The sequence below is a fragment of the Prorops nasuta genome, unplaced genomic scaffold, assembly GCF_024137725.1.
Source record: "Prorops nasuta isolate Cenicafe-Biocafe unplaced genomic scaffold, Cenicafe_Pnas_1.2 PNAS00015, whole genome shotgun sequence".
In the NCBI taxonomy this organism is placed as follows: domain Eukaryota; kingdom Metazoa; phylum Arthropoda; class Insecta; order Hymenoptera; family Bethylidae; genus Prorops; species Prorops nasuta.
Window position 1 is genome coordinate 4,725,762 of NW_027116812.1, and position 16,581 is coordinate 4,742,342.

General features: G+C 38.6%; 3 protein-coding genes across 5 annotated transcripts; 1 reads left to right on the forward strand and 2 right to left on the reverse strand.

Annotated features, from left to right (window-relative positions):
- Nucleotides 1-198: 198 nt before the first annotated feature.
- Nucleotides 199-3,451, reverse strand: LOC136778795 (E3 SUMO-protein ligase ZBED1-like). 3 transcript variants are annotated; one of them, XM_066735912.1, is made up of 6 exons: nt 3,275-3,451; nt 2,810-3,003; nt 2,556-2,730; nt 2,095-2,478; nt 1,006-2,052; nt 199-934 (listed from the first exon to the last, which is right to left on the reverse strand). In XM_066735912.1, the coding sequence occupies exons 1-6, from the start codon at nt 3,312-3,314 to the stop codon at nt 903-905; spliced, it is 1,872 nt and encodes a 623-aa protein (XP_066592009.1). In that variant the 5' UTR covers nt 3,315-3,451; the 3' UTR covers nt 199-902. The 3 variants fall into 3 exon arrangements, with proteins under 3 accessions (XP_066592009.1, XP_066592010.1, XP_066592008.1); XM_066735913.1 differs by having other exon boundaries at nt 1,006-2,040; nt 3,275-3,450; XM_066735911.1 differs by having other exon boundaries at nt 1,006-2,478; nt 3,275-3,449.
- A 378-nt stretch (nt 3,452-3,829) lies between these two features.
- On the forward strand, nt 3,830-10,288 carry LOC136778793 (uncharacterized). The gene is made up of 13 exons (XM_066735908.1): nt 3,830-5,329; nt 5,398-5,592; nt 5,676-5,911; nt 5,973-6,184; nt 6,437-6,513; nt 6,579-6,778; nt 6,853-7,013; nt 7,096-7,264; nt 7,334-7,527; nt 7,602-7,731; nt 7,821-8,010; nt 8,081-8,223; nt 8,282-10,288. Exons 1-13 carry the CDS (start codon nt 4,087-4,089, stop codon nt 10,076-10,078), a joined length of 4,947 nt encoding a protein of 1,648 aa, XP_066592005.1. The 5' UTR covers nt 3,830-4,086; the 3' UTR covers nt 10,079-10,288.
- On the reverse strand, nt 10,262-15,756 carry LOC136778794 (nose resistant to fluoxetine protein 6-like). Its single transcript, XM_066735910.1, has 9 exons — nt 13,066-15,756; nt 12,691-12,976; nt 11,621-11,947; nt 11,351-11,544; nt 11,150-11,291; nt 10,871-11,060; nt 10,639-10,781; nt 10,451-10,562; nt 10,262-10,380 (listed from the first exon to the last, which is right to left on the reverse strand). Exons 1-9 carry the CDS (start codon nt 13,758-13,760, stop codon nt 10,325-10,327), a joined length of 2,145 nt encoding a protein of 714 aa, XP_066592007.1. The 5' UTR covers nt 13,761-15,756; the 3' UTR covers nt 10,262-10,324.
- Nucleotides 15,757-16,581: the final 825 nt, after the last annotated feature.

Sequence of the window (16,581 nt, forward strand, 5' to 3'; positions counted from 1 at the left end):
TATGAAATATTGTTATAAATAATGAAAATCTAATTTATTTTGCATTTGAGCATATTTTCACATGAATTTTACATCCCATTTCAAGGTACAAGCCTTGTTTCTACCTTAGGGCATCTGTTAATTATTCTCAATACACAAAAGAGAATCTTCCAATTAAACAACTACAAAAAATCAGCTATTTAAATTTGAGAGACAAGTGATGTACGCATAAAATAAATACGTAAAACAATCTTATTAAACAAATTTCCGTAAGTTAGAGCAACTTGAAAAAAAGGGTCCCAAAGTACAAATCTCTCTTCTATATTATTTGCTAGTTTTGAAAAGAAGCGGGCTAGTCCCCTCCAAGTAGATGTCGCTATAGTACATATATCATATGCCCCGACCGCGCGGTTACCTTGGCCCAAGGCGAGACGAGTGGCCACTAGTGATGCCAATATTTTCCAAAAGTATCGATATTTCGTATCGATACGTATCATATAAGTTATTATCGATACATGTCAAGTATAGAACCAAATGTATCGATACTCGATATATTGATCGATATTCATAGACATCTTATCATCGTATATATATGTATATGTATTAAGTGTATTTATAATTTAATTTTTAGGTTAGTTTAAACTCTTATTATCTTTATTAGGTTTTACCGGTTTTACAGATTAGCATTAGACAAATCTTATATTAATGTATATGTTTTTCGACTTCACAAATATATATGTATAATTCTCGCTCTTTGTACGGAATAAGTATTTACTTGCCATGTTAACTATTGCATGTAATTAGTAGATATTAATTTTATGGAATTCATGTTTAAAATTTTCTTCACTGACACAATTTTTTGTATTTGAATTTTATTAAAAACCTGTTAAGAACATCAGTATTAAATTATTACTAAAAATTGATTAAAGTCTCCAGTCTTCACGAGATAATGAACCTATATAAAAAAAGCTACATGTAATAGAAATTCTGTGCTACATTTAAACTTTAATATGTATTAATACATACCTAAAAATAATGATTGTTGAAGATGATTTGCAGTTAAACGGTTTCTTGATTCTGTCATAATTCTGCCTGCCTTAGAGAAGATCCTCTCGCATGGAACAGAGGTGGCAATGACAGCTAAATATTTTTTGCCTATTTCAGCTAGGGATGTGTTATTTGATTTCCAAAATGTAATAGGACAGCTAATCATCTCAATTGGAGGCTGGGCTAAGTAATATCGTAGTTCATCTGGTATCTCGTCTTCATTAGGGCTTACTTGTGATTTAAGTTTGTTAATTAAATCATTATGGTATGACCAAAAATCATTTTTCACATTAATATTAGATGCATTATTTTGGACTGGTTCTTGGTCTAAATTTCTTTTATTAATATTCTTTGCAATTTCACTGATAGCGATAGAGCAAGCCTGATCATTTTTGACATGTATAGATTTAAATCGAGGATCTAATATTGTACATGTTGTTAAAATAATCTCATTTTCTATCGTGTTAAATCTTTGCTCAAATTGTTCTAAGAGCAACTCTTTCATTTTAATACCTTCTTCAGTCTCTGGCTCTGATTCATATAAAGCAACTCTTAGTGTGCTCACTACGGGAATTACTTTACTAGCTGTTAGATAATATTCTCCTGATATTATCTTAGTTGCTTCTACAAAGGGTTTCAAAAGGTGAACAAATTCTTTAATTATTTGTAGTTCTGCTGCAGTGATCATTGTCGGAGCAGTTGGATTCTGTAATAAAATTCCACCAATTATATCTGACAGTTCAACGAATCTTTGCAACATGTCATGAGTTGAATTCCAGCGGGTTTCTACAGATTGAAGCAACTTCAAATCTGAACAGGCTCTTAACTTATCAGCGGAAAACACTGATTTTTTAAAATGGGTAACAATGGCTTTAACTTTTTTAATTATAGGATTTACATCAGCAGACTCTATTACTTTAGATGGTATTAAGTTTAGTGAGTGAGCGAAACATGGAAGATGTTTTTTGTTGCCAAATGCATTCTTGATTGCCCTTTTAATATTTGCTCCACTGTCTGAAACAACAACTAATATACTTTCTTTATTAATTTTCCATTCATTTACCATACTTAAAAGCCAGGTTTCTATATTTTCGGATGTATGCCTTTCAATTAGCTCCATAACACCTATTGTAATTGATTTGTGTTGGTTATTCGACACGTGATGACAGGTTAAACCTATATAACTTTTGGTATTTAAAGGCTCTGTCCAAATATCCGTTGTTAATGACAAGTGGTGGATTTGTGATAGTTCAGTTTTAATTATGTTAGATAATAAGTCATACTTTTCCTCCATTAAATTTATAATTGTTTGTCTACAGGGAATTTTATATAAAGGTATAATCGATTTCATAAACAGTTTGAAACCCTCTTTCTCAACAGTTTTAAAAGGCATGTTATCTTTTGCTATCATAAACAAAAGTTTATTTGTTATTGTTGCTGCTTTAGATCCATCTTTAATAGAATCATAGTATTATAAAAACTATCAACAATATTAATGAATATAAAAATAAAATCATTATTTGATTTACCTTGAATAGAGCTTTGTTTAGCTAAAGTTACATCTATTCTGGGCTGTTTAGCTGTTGGTTCTTCTGCAAATGAAGAAGTAGATGCTACGGAAGTTGTAGAGTGTGCTGGAGAATGAGCAGATGTATTACTAAGTACATCATCTGTGCCATCTTCATTTAATAAATCTGATGTGTACTGAAATTTACAAATATTATTAGTGTATATTAGTATAATATATCATACTTATTAAAATCTAATACAAATTTGTTAATACCATAGATTTTCTTTTTGATGCTACTACATTTCTCTTAACATCACCAGTTAATTCCACATCAGGGTGTAGCCTCTCCAAATGAAATTTTAAATTAGTGGTGTTGCCACTTCCTTTTACCTCGGACTGACAAATCTTACATTTTCCTCCTAAGTTTGTTTTTACAAAGAATTTCCACACTTGGCTTTTTGGTGGCACTAGCACAAGCAATAAAAACTTTTACTAGTTAAGAATTAAAATACATACAATTTTACATATAAAAAAGGGAAAAAAGTAAATTAATGTAAAATTGAGGAAACATGCATACTGTTGATGAATGACACGGCAACCGTATAGGAATTTTAGAGGATTTTAGGAGAAAATAGTTAATTATCTGGAAATATTAATGAATAATTTTTCATATCGTAAATTATAAAAGAGTTCATGTAGTAATATTAATTTTACTTTACGTTAAATCATACAAATTACCTTTATTAAAAGAAAAACTTGGTAGAAATGATTTCAACATGAAACGCGGTGTATCGAATTTCGATATTGAAGCTTTTAATATCGATACTAGTCAATATCGACAGCAAAACTTGCGATACAAAATATCGAAATATCGTTATGAAAATATCGATATTTCGATATATCGAGACAATATTGGCATCACTAGTGGCCACACGAGACCTCAGCGAGATGGATCGTGGGTGTCTGCAGCAATTAATTTAGTTCGGTCCGAGCTGAAGGGTGTGCGGGGTGAGGTTGTCCGCTGCAGCGCGAGCACACGTTACCGAATGATGCGGCCACGGAACGAAAGTATCGAGGTAGCCAACGAATTGCGTAAACGAGCGTCGGACTGCGTGGCGACGGCGTTAAAACGGCGCAGACGCGACTCGTCGAAGCTCCGCTCGACGGCCGCGTCGCTTCGAAAATCTCGATGCTAAATAAAACTCTTAGCTGGTTGGGACGATGCCATGAGCTCTAATTCCGCGACGGTACGGATGGTACGGACGTACTGGCCGGGCTCTGCCACGTCGGAGACGTCTAATCCGCTAGTCGACCAGCCTCCTCGCCTCCGAGGAAAACAGGAAGAGGCCCGAGATCGCTGCAAAATCACTCGAGAAGAATAAGCAACCACGAAGAAGCTCTTTCGTCCTTGAGGTCAATGCCATCTATAATTCCAACAACGAGGGATCCAGCGGAAGCAAGAAGCACGTTGAAGAAGAAGAGAAAAGTAACGCTACGAAGATTGTTTGTTGGTCGTCGTCCGAGCTCTTCCATGTGAAGGCTCGAGTGTCATGGCTGTCGGCCTTCTGGGCAAGTGCGCCGGTTTGCTGGCACTGTTGATCCTGCTGTACGGTTGCTCTTACGCTTTTAGGATTCGCGATGTTGCCGAGCATTGCGGCCTTCCTGGACTGCCCAATAAGTGTCCTCCGGAGAAGACCTCGACGTCGACGACGACGACGCCTCGTGCTAGGTTCGGCTTGCCACGACCCTCGAAGAGTCAGCCACCTGCTGTCGGTGGATTGCGCGAGGATGAACGGAACACGAGGAGGTCGAGGCTCGAACGCCTCGTCAATTTCAGGATCGACAGGATAGTCGATGAGGATGACGACGAGGAGGCTCTGGTCGAGGTGGAGGACAGCGACGAAGTGGGTCTCACTGTGCACAGCGAACCGCTCGAGGGACTCTCCGACGAATCCGAATATTTGGAAAGCGACGACGATGAAGATGAGGATGATGATGATGATCCGGATGACGATGGATCGGAGGAGGATGATGATGAGGAGGAGGAGGATGGGGAAGAAGATGATTATGATCGATTTACTGATAAAAATATTCGGGACAAAGTGATCAAGAGCGACGATAGAGATCTCGACGACGACGACGACGAAGAAGATGAAGATGCCCTTGGTGGAAAAATCAAACTTGATGTTAAGAAGAAGGATGTGAAAATTGCATTGGATAAAATAATCGCGGTTAGTATGAGGAATCGGAAGAAGAGTGTCGTTAGTGCTTCGAAGGACGAATCCGAGCGAGATGATGACGATGATGATGAATCTGCTGATGATAAGGAGGAGCTGGATGACAAACGTGGTAACGATGAGGAGGAAAAGAAGGAGAAAGAGGAGGTTGATGAAGAAGAACCAAAATCTACGGGTATACCGAAAAAATTGGAGACAGTTAGAATTGCTGAAAAAGTTAAGGAAGCGGTGGTAACTAGCAAGATATCTACAGAATCATCAAAAGTGGAGGCTAAGAAACCGAGTGATTCCAAAGTAGAGCTTGAACCGAAAAAAATTGAGAAAGAAAAAATAGTGGAAAAATCGGAGAAGGCTGAAAAAGTTGAACAAGAAAAAATAGCGGAAAAATTGGAGAAGGTTGAAAAAGTTGAGAAATTGGAGAAAAGGAAAGAACAGGAGAAGGTAAAAGCAGTGAAATCGGAACCACCAAAGCCTACGTTAAAACCGAAGAGCGAGCCGAAGAAAAGCGAAAAAGAAAAATCTAAGAAGAAACCGGTGAAAGAAGAGAAGCATTCGAGTGAGTATTTTCGTGAGATGTGAATATCGAATATAATTATTGTACCAGAAAATGATGATTTTATGTAGAGAAAGACGTTGCTGCTACGCCGAAGGTAAAGAAGCAGAAAGGTGCCGCTCTAACTTTGTACGAGTTGAACGACGCGCTTCTGCAAGTGTCAAGCTTCGTACCAAATTTCACGGCCGTGGAAGATTCGATTTGTCAGCAGCATGGTAAAATTTTCCTTAGGCAATTGAGAGGCTACAAGCTCTGGGCCCTACAAAGTAAATCCTCGTTATTATTACCGAAATGAATAATTGTTCATTTATTTTGCAGAATTTATTAACGTATGGTTTGTTAATTGCAGTGTTGGATTCCAGTGCAAAAGTCCCGTCTGGCTTGTTAAGAGGGAACGTTAATCAAATGGGTGATTTTGACCAGTGTTTAGGGATAATGGCACGAGTCAAAGTGGACGAGAAGACGGTGAAAGTTCAAGGGAAGTATTGTTTAGCGACGGTAGACCTGCACGCCGCACATCCCGGCATGAAATTCCCTGTCAACTTGATGCAAAGTAGAGCTTTCATCAGAGGACGCATGCATGATGTAAGCATCGAATGATTTGTCAATCCGGCAATAACTGCTAAAACTGCTTTTTTATTTTTAGCCAGGGCACTTTATTCCAAGGTTCACCACTGTCAACTGGGCGCTGTGCCTTCCAGCAGCTTGTTCTGCCGATGACGCAAAGCACCTTCTGGAAATCACCCTGGAACAGTACAATATCTCCACTGGAATTAGATTTACCGTTGATGTTAATCCACAAATGTGCTATGTTAGACAAAAATCTCTCAGCTACTCCAAAGAAACCATCGGTGTCTTGTAAGCTCGCTATATATTTAATTTTACAATTTAAACAGAAAAATAACGTTAAAACTCCTTATATAAACATCCGTCGTTTTACACCGAGATCTTAGAGCCCTATGATGAATATTTTTCGGTGTATATCTACTTTTGAGTTCTCGGTGGAGAACAAAAATAGACATTGAGGCCAGTGCACTCGATCCGTCCGAATACAGAATCTATACACAAGTTTTCCCCAATGGTTTCTAAGCGAGCAGTTTCTTCTTTCAGATATTTTTACGCAATGATTATTTGCCTGGTGTTCGTAGCTACCGTCAGGGACTACTTGGTAGTCTCACAGGGAAGAGGTAGATACCATTCGATTGAAATTATTCTGTATGCAGCTTAACGAATTATAATAATGACTTTTCAGGAACGTATTCCGAAAGAATTATTATGTCATTTTCTCTACGACGAACTTTTGCGGCCTTGGTGAATCGAGAAACATCGGCTTCCGAAGATATTTCCTGCATTCATGGAATAAGGTCGATTGCTACCATGGCACTTTACTTAGCTCATAAACTTATACCCATTGCGAGATTGCCTTTTGCAAATCGCGTTTCACTTACCGAGGTACGAGCTTTTGGATATAGGCACGTGAAAAAAGTTTAATTAACAATTAGTCTGAAATACTGTTTTTTTTACAGGTAGCCAATAATCCAATCAGCAGTGTTCTTAGGGTTTCGTTAGTTTACACGGACGCTTTTTTACTCCTCAGCGGGGTTCTTACGTCTTATAATATGGCGAAGGAGTTGCAGCATCGTGGAGAAATTCGATGGTTCTGCAGATTTATTGCTCGATACGTCAGGTATAGTTTATTTCATTAAAGTGTCGACTATAACAATTACACGCGAGGATCATTATAAATCTCTGACTTTTGTTTCACTCAGATTGACCCCAGCACTACTCGTGGTAGTATTTTGGTATGCTTTTGTAATGGAACATACAGGATCAGGACCCCAATGGAGTAACGTAATCACGCAAAATGCTGAGTTATGCAAGCAAAATTCTTGGACGAATTTATTATACATACAAAATTTTTTCCCATTCGAAGAAATGGCAAGTATAATATCGTACACATGTATAACACTGAAATTAAATTAATTGAATCTGATTACAATTTGTTAGTGCGCCTCGCATACTCATCAGTTAGCACTGGATATGCAACTGTCTATATTGGCACCAATGTTGGTTTTCTTCCTGTATATAAAGCCAATAATTGGCATTATAATCATGTTCTTCATCCTTCTTGTATCGGCTACGGTTCGATACATAGCCACGATAAACAATTATTTGTCCCTAGTTATTTTTCATGGAATGTCGTAAGTATTGCATAGACTACGATGGAAACAGTTGAATTATTATAAATTATTTAAAACATTTATTTATTCCGTAGATTGAAGCAACTTTACAAGACTGCCAATTTAACTTACATATTGCCATTACACAGAGCAACGCCATACGTACTTGGCGTTGGTCTTGGCACGCTACTACATTATACTGGAAAAAACGTCAAGATCCACAAGGTAAGAGATTGGTGAAGTATACTTAAACTTTCAGAGGCAGTGGTTGCACTAGTTCAGACTTTGAGTATAAATAAGTGATCCAATCGCAGGTGGTAGTGATCCTAGGGTGGCTGATTGCGCTGATCTTGGGATCATGGTCGTTATTTTCACCTTGGCGACTGGCCAAGAGAGACTACGTATACGATGCTGAGGAAGCCACCCATTACGCGGTGATTAGTCCAGTTTCCTGGGCCTTGACCTTGTGCTGGATTATATTTGCTTGTTTCACCAATCATGGAGGTAACTTGGTTTATTTTTCTTCGTTAAATCAAAAGAGGTCATTCAACTTTTTTGTTTCTTCCTCATACAGGTTTTATGAATAAATTTTTATCAAACCACTGGTTAATTCTAATCAGTAGAATATCGTATGCTGTGTACTTGACGCAATTTGCAATATTTTTCTACAACGTTGGGACCACCAGATACTCTAGCGAGTTTCAAGTGCACACAGTCGTAAGCGAAATTAATAGAAACATTCTAGTCAGCGATTAAAATTATTGATATTTTTCAGATTGATCTATTTGAACTAGCAGCTGTAATATCAGTTTCCGTAATACTCACCTTGTTCTTCGATATTCCCATGCAAGAAGCGAAGAAAGTTATAATGGAAATTACCGATGGTCAAGTCAATGAAATTACGGATAAGGATGGTGGTTCAGTTCCGAAGGAGAATAGAAAGGAAACTGAGAAGGAAAAACCAATGAAGGATATGGAAGAAGACGAAGTAGCTTCAACGGGTTGGGATTGGCAGCAGGACATAGGAAGAGTGGCGAAACAAGTAAGGGACAGCGATGATGAAAGTGTCGATGTCCCTAAATTGAGAAGACGCGATGCCAGAAGAAAATCATTCATTGGACACGAAGCTGAGGAAGCCATAGCCAACAATCGTACAAAATATAATCATAGAGCATTGGGTGATGAAGATATCAGAGAAAGAAGGAGCAAAAGCGAGCTGAGACCAGTTTTGCGTCATTTTGAGGATGAACATGATGAAATCAGAAGGGAGAGACGATCCCAGCCAAGAAGTTTGGAGAAAAAATTTCCAGAGGATGAGTATTACGCATCGTATGGTCGACCAGAGTCCAGAGGAAGGTCACATATCAGGGAGCCCGAGGAACGTCTTTCCTGGGAGTTCGTGAACAGCGAAAGATCGTCATCCAGAGATCCCGAGAGAAGGTATACTACACCTGGAAGAAAGGTATTGTCCTCGGAAAGCGAGGAAGAAATTCCTCGCAGAAGAAGACAGCCCGTCGTCGAGCCGAGGGTGAGCGATGAGGAGGATTGGGAACAGGAGTTGAGGATACGAAGGAAGCAATTCAGGGACAAAGTTTCTTCGCACGATCGATCTTTGGGAGAAGAGGAAGATTTTAATTTGAAGAGAAGATCATCGGCTGAGGGAAAAATTGCATTACTGCAGGAGCCTGTCACTGGTAACATGGATTCATGGACGATTAGCAAAGTGCCTGCTTCTCATTTTGGTACGGGTCACGACTCTAGCGAACCTGAGGAAAATACGTACACCCCGCGAAGAGAGTACAGGGAGCAGGCACCACCATTCAGGGACGATGTGCACAGCGAGGAGGATGGCTACGATAGTTCCAGAAGAAGATCTCATACGAGTACTAGCCAAGTCACTTCCATCGAGGACGATGATGACGTGGCATCCTACGACTTTATTTTACGAAAAGAGAGCAAAAGAGCCTCGCTTCAGGATCTCAGCAAATCGCCTCAAGATGAATCCGAGGAGGACTCTGGCTGGAATATGGTGAGGCAGGACAGTGGGGAGCAGCCGAAAGCCACGTTGGGCTTGTACAAACGGGAATCCATCATCAAGAGTCAGGCGAGCGAAGAGGACCCAGAGTATCTTTTGCCGGAGAGACCAAAATTGGTTGAACAGGAGCAAGAGCATCCCTTCAAGAAAGCTTGGCAGATGCAAAAATCCAGATCCGAAGAAGATGGATCAGCTGCGTACGTGGTTAAGGAGACACCCAAGAAGAAAGATGATGAATCTTCGAAGAAGCAAGAATTAAATGAGGAAAAATTGAAGAAAGAAGAGAAGAAGGAAGGTGGAGAAGCTTTGCAGGATGTAGGATGTGTGACTGGTGAGGAAAGTGATGCTACCTCGATATGGCAAACCGGAAGCTCGGATGAACGCATACCAGAATCCATATGTGAAACCGATGAGGAATTTTCGGGACCTTCGAAATTTGAGTGGCCCAATGAGGATCGACAATTTGAAACTTATAAAAAGGGAATCAGGAGAAGATCCGAGGAAGCCTTCTGGGACTGGGAAGAGGAGGAAACTTGATCCGAATTTCCAAGTCTGTCTGAGTGAAACAGAAAGTGAAAGTCAATGAAGAGGGATGAAGTAAGGAGGAACGCGCAGTTTCCTGCAGGGAAAAGTAAAGCCGTAGGTGAAAACTCGTGACTACACGTTGGAGTTTGTCTACAGAAGCTCTGTATAAAAAAGAGATGGAAAAATAAGCGAATAAATCAATTATGCACCTAGCATCCAATATTCTTGTCAATTTTTTCTTTATTTCGTAAAAAATCATCAAGTCTCTTCGTTATGTGTTGTTTCCCCATGGCTTTGGTTCTTGATTTTTTTGTCTGGAAAGGATTGAAAACACGATATAGCTGATAAGTTCACTAATGTCTTCTTTACTTATTTCCAACGAACCTTGTTTTCCTAGCAAAACCCTTTCTAATCCAAGTATCGGTGATTCGAATATCGTAGATAGAAACACAGCACCCCCAAATGTGATTGTCAAGTGAGAAAATACTATCGCAGCCTAAAATATAAGGCAAAACAAATAATTTAATATTTCTATTATCCTGCCACGTATTACCATTAATATATGTATTTACCAAATTATAGGTGTCCAGATGTTGCGGTGCTCGTACGGTAGCAATGTAATGCAAAACTACGAGTCCATTTATGAGATAAGCAGAGTAAGTTAATCTGCTCAACGGTACAAATCCTCTCCACTTCAGGAAGTTTCTTATCGGACCTTAAAACCAGTTAAGTAATGAAATATTTCGATAAATGAAAACTAAATTCTACCATGTTATTATAATTTGTATACGTTTTAAAATTTACCCGCATTGTCAGTGACACAGGTAATGAGAATCCAACAAATGCCAATACTCCAAAATGCTCTGTGCATTCCAGCATAAATAGCGGCTTCGAGAGGCGTGAAATCTTTTCTAGGCCCATAAAAAATACTGATGGAACACATAGCACCTAACAGTGATAAGCTGCCAAGTAACCAGCCTATCCTGACGGTTATCTGAAAAATAATGACGTTTTGTACATTTTGATTCGAGGCCCGAATTAATTAAAATTGGTAAAAATTGAATGATTGTAAAAACTACTAACTTTTGACAAGCGATAATCGCCAGTATGCAATCGATAAACGATGTAGCCACAAATGAGGCCAAAGCAATAAGAAGAGGCTCTCATGTGTGTCTTTATGTAATTATTTCTATAATAATCATTCATCGATATATCACTGACTTCCCTGGAAGAAGCAACTCGTTATAATATATAATCAAGGTTTTGGTTTATTGTAGAACTTACGACTTATAAATCATCAGAGTTGGGTCCAAATTATTGGTAAGCGTATTAACAAAAGGCACAATAATTGAAGCTGTGGTAACAAAGACCATAAATAGTTCACCGATTCTCCTCCATTTCCACAAAGGATAAATCATCGCTGGAGCCAGAATGAAAAGTTGTGTATCTACTGATAAATACCAAGATTGAAACATACACTGAAAAAAGAAAGTAAATGAAAATATGGCAAAATAAATTATGAGTGTAATTTTAGCTATTATCGAAAATACGAACCAGATGATTAGTATCGACATAATTGTTAATATAAAGGATATTAGTCCACCACGAATTAAGACATCTCTCCTTCTCAATTTCCATTCTGGACCACAAAGGACCGGAATCGAGTCTTGGTAACCAAGTAACGTACAGACCAATTACCACCAAGTAGGCTGGTGTTAATCTGATATATCGACAAATATACAACAGCAAAAAATTAACTGATTTTCTCTTATCAAGCTCTCGTAAAAGGATCCTGCTAAAGAGAAAACCACTTATCAGTAGAAACGTGTCGACTAGAAGAGGATTGTTCAGAAATAATGAATTTTCCACTTTGGTTATAGCCTGTAAGGAAGAGCACGATTCAGTATTATTGAATAAATAAATATATATATATATATATATATATATATATATATTGTAGAAAGTATTATTTTATAAAGATTCGCGTAAATAACTGAAAGTGGCTAAAAATACACAAGATCAGAAATATTTTTATGATTTTTCATCAAGAACAAAATGCAATTCACAAATAATAGAATTTTCAAGGAACTTCTGAGCTAAGGTTACCTTGACTTTTTAAAATGTAAATTGTATTTTATTGCATATTCTTATAGTTTCCCTCAAGATCTTTCGAAACTTCTCTTTTCATTTTTATTTCGCCTAGTTATTTACGAGATATTTTGATTTGAAAGAATACGTACAGGTGAGTTACTATGAGTATATAGCGTTCGTGCACGCTGCTTCAGCCAAACTCACACCTTTATGTAAATTCAAATCGAAATATCTCGTAAACCACTGGATGAAATGAAAATATGAAAAAAAAAATGGTTTGGAAAGCTCTTGAGGTATGCCACGAGAAAATGCAATGAAACACAGATTTCCATTAACAAAAGTCATGGTGATTTTTATAATTTATACAAAAATGTCATAAAAGTTCCATTTTTTGTAAATAATATCTTGTTCTTTAGGGAAGGCCAAAGAAATAACGTTCATGAAATTTTTTTTGTATATTTAGTTAATTTTGCGATATTTATCTGAATATTTATAAGTATATTATTCTCGCCATTATATTGATTAATAATTACCTCTTCCCAATACCGTTTGTTAAAGACTGGTCCGCTTATGACAAAGATAAGCGTATGCCCGGCAACAATGAATACCATTGAGATGAACTTTATTCCTGAAATAACGTCTATTCTCAAATCATCATCGTGTGCCGGTCCAAAAAGTTTCTTAACATTTGAGATCATTGAGAAGGACAATAGAATTTGAGGTAGAATTCCTGTTGGTACTTGGCCTTTTCTCCTAAGACACGCCGTATGAAATATCGTAGATCCGATTACACAAGAAATTACCGAAAGTATTATACACCTGTGTGGCAAAGATGAGAAAAAACACGAAGAGATTATAAAGATTTCTAAAAAAATATTAATTAACATAATATATAATATCTTGCTTACATATAAATAATATCGCCTGTTTTAGCGACAGGTGCCTCCTTCAGGTAACAGGATTTCTCCGGTATCCTGGAAGCGAGTTTCAATTTGGAATTGCTAAATGCAACAGCTAGGACTCTCTCGAGAAGATCCTCGATACTTCTAGGAACACAAGAAGCAGGTACACAAATTCCCCAGTACATTCTATTGATGGACTCCTGGTTCCTGTCATCATTATCCTTGAAAAATTCCCAGATAGTTCCTTCCTTCTTCAGGTAAGACTCTGGAACTTGAATGTCGACCTCTGCCAGACAATATTTGCCCTTGATTCCTGCAGGTGTATCGTCGTCCTGACCAATGGCGAGGCACTCGTCAAAGTTACCCAGCTGGTACATGGAACCACTGAGAACACCTTCGGGGAATTTTCCGGAGGCATCGTAAAATTTGACGGCCCAACTGGTCAAGTTACGAATGGATGAGAGCATAAGTTGCGATTGCTCTCTGCAGCTACTGTCATCGATCATATCGATCGCTCGCTGAAGCAGCGTTATGTCCCTCGATAACAGAGGCAGGATGCTTTCGCTATTGTAATTGTCATATTCCAAGTCTGGATGCAGGGAATCCTGCAATGGTGACTCGATGCTGAGGATCTGGGACTCACCTATGACACTCCCTGCAACGACAAACCATACCAGAAACCACCGCACAGCCATCTTCATTTTTTCAATTCTACTCCAGCAAGCTCCTCCTTCCCAATTACTTTGATTACTATTCTTCTATCTCGCTTCACTTTTCAGCCTTTGCTTTCTATCGACTGTAATTGACATTGTTCACGAAGGCACGAATGGGTGACACTGCAGGACATTGTTCTCCACTATCCTTTGTTCTCCATCTTTGGGAGGACGCTCTTCTAAGATATATATATATATATACATATATCTCTCAAAAAACGACCAGTGCTGAATACATCCGAGCAATTTCTCGACGAATATATTAATTATTATTGGTAAGTGTATTGGTGTGATTACTTGGAGCAAAGGATCGAACCAGACGTGAAAGGCAAAAGCTAAGATGGAAAATTCCAAGATAGAGGCACTAATCACTTTAAACAGATTGAAAAACTGGCACACGTTCCCGACAGAAACTCCTTTCTTCAAAATTTCCAGTGACACTGATCGTTTGAATGAATTTTATTCATCGAGCGTGGTGAAATATTTTGCAAGTGCAGGGAATGTTTAAGATTCGCTGGCCGTGGACACTGGGATGTTCGCCGGAGTTGCTCAAGAATCTGTTGACAGTCGCTGATCGCTGAACGGCGAAACGAGCGTGCAGCGGCCACAACTCGACACTGGCGACTGTGATTGTCGCAAGAGCGTTGCGAGCTCACCGGCTGAAGCCAAAGGGAAAGGCGCGTGTCAACTATTATAAAGTTGGACTCGTTCGTGGGTCAATTACTGGTTTCCAGAGGAATCGCCTTTTTCTTCCAGTTTCTAGTCAGCCTGACCTACGCTTATCCGAACGGCCTTCAAACTTTTCCGTTTTTCTTTCCCTTTGCTCTCAAGGTCACTCGATTTTTAAAGTTGGAACCACTGGACCACCCGCCCCATTGGGTCTGCTCCTTCCTCGCACAGAAACGCGCGCCACGCCACGTGTCGTTCTGGTAGTATATTCACCTTATATATATACTTATATCCCCCCAGACCATGGACCAGCTCTCTCGCGGTATATGTTTATTCTCTTCTTTTTCCCTCCGAAATTTCACGAAAACTATACCAGTTTCGAATACACCAGTGATGTATCTTTATTCGTTAAAAATCCGGCCACCTCTGCAGGCTTTCTTCCTCTTCCCGTCTAGTTTTACCGTAACTCGTGATTATGAGCGGGAGAATCTCGAATTTGCGTCAGTGCGAGTCCTTGTGCAAGAGACTTCAATTATTCATGAGGAAGGGGACCATTTCGGAATCTCGATGACTACTTTCTCCAGAACGCTAAAACTATATATCTCAGAGATTGAATCGTAATTATACCAGCTCGATTATACAACGAATATAGCTGATCATTATTGCCACGTCTCAGCTCTTTTAGGTCCCGTTTGTTTCTATAAATTAATGTCAGAGGAGAAGCATAGATAATCGGATCTCCAAAACTATTCAAATTTTATAATCATACTTCCTGTAATTATTGTAATATTCAAATTTTATTCAAATTTCTGCACGGTATAACTTATTCCTACTCTGACCGATGAATCATTAACGGATCCTGTCGCGGAATACAAATACAAAGTTTGATAGTTTTCGTTGTGGATGTGTTGGATGTATCGAAGACTTTTAATAGATGCACAAGGATCCCGGAAGCTGTCGATATGCTGATATCGACGTGACACACACGATCGCTGCTCTTTGAAAGATTTTTGGATAGAGATTTGGTTCGATGTAGTATATATAATGAATTTTTTTTATTATATCACATACTGCTTATAACCGTTACATTATTTATTAGGTAGATTAAAATCGGTCTTGTGCGTAATTTGATTGGGTAATCGCGAGTTACGTGTCGCGCTGAAAATTTGATGAAACCACATTTTTTCGGAGATCACGTGTCTCTTTATCCGTTCGCGTTTGTCCGAACACGCCATAAAGAAATATCTGGCTAATTTTTGTCGGTCACGAATCAGTCGATTTCGCAGTTTGCACCTATCCTCGACACGTCCCGAGATTATTTAATCTCGTGCATGCGCTTATATTGCTCAGTCGTCGCTTGAATTTTCAGTTGGTCGGCAGATTTGCCTATATCAATTTGATTCGTCACGTATAAAATATTCGCTTTGCTGTAAACAAGGCGAGAGTCGCGAATGCATTCGCGCATAGAAAAATAATGAGGATTTATGCATCGGCAGCGTCTGCCGCGAGGTCGATAGTGTTTACATCGTTTTTCTAGAAAAGTCTCGCGAGCATGAAACCATTTCAGCAAAATTTAATTCTCAATGAATTGTGACAGTAGACTGACTGAATCTTCTTAATATAGTCACGTGTAACGACGCCTTTCTTGCATCGTAATCGTTTAATAAAGCTATACTTGTGATTTAGCACATTATAATTGCGGACGAAAAGAGATGACGAGCTTGAATCCCAATGCAAGACAGGTTAATGGACTTGGCCTTAAGATGCGATATGGCTAATGAGAGAAATAAAACTTCTTTACAAGTCGATGATTATAATATATAAGATATAACGACTATACGAGAAAAGATTAAATTACTGTAAAGCTTGTAGGTGTATCGGTAAGTGTATAATGCCAGCCGGAACACGAAGAATGCGCGAGCGTGACCTTGAATCGGTATCAAAATAAAAGACAATGGGACAAAAGTCGTGATGGAATTGTTGACGAAACTCAAGGAGCAGAATATGGACGATGGGAGGTGAAATAAAGGTTGATGACCAAAACCAGTTCTTGCGAGTGAGGCTGGAAAAAATCTGGTGGAATAATGTTGTTGACGATCGATCGTTAAAAATTTGGTAAATGATTGGGAAAGAAGAATGT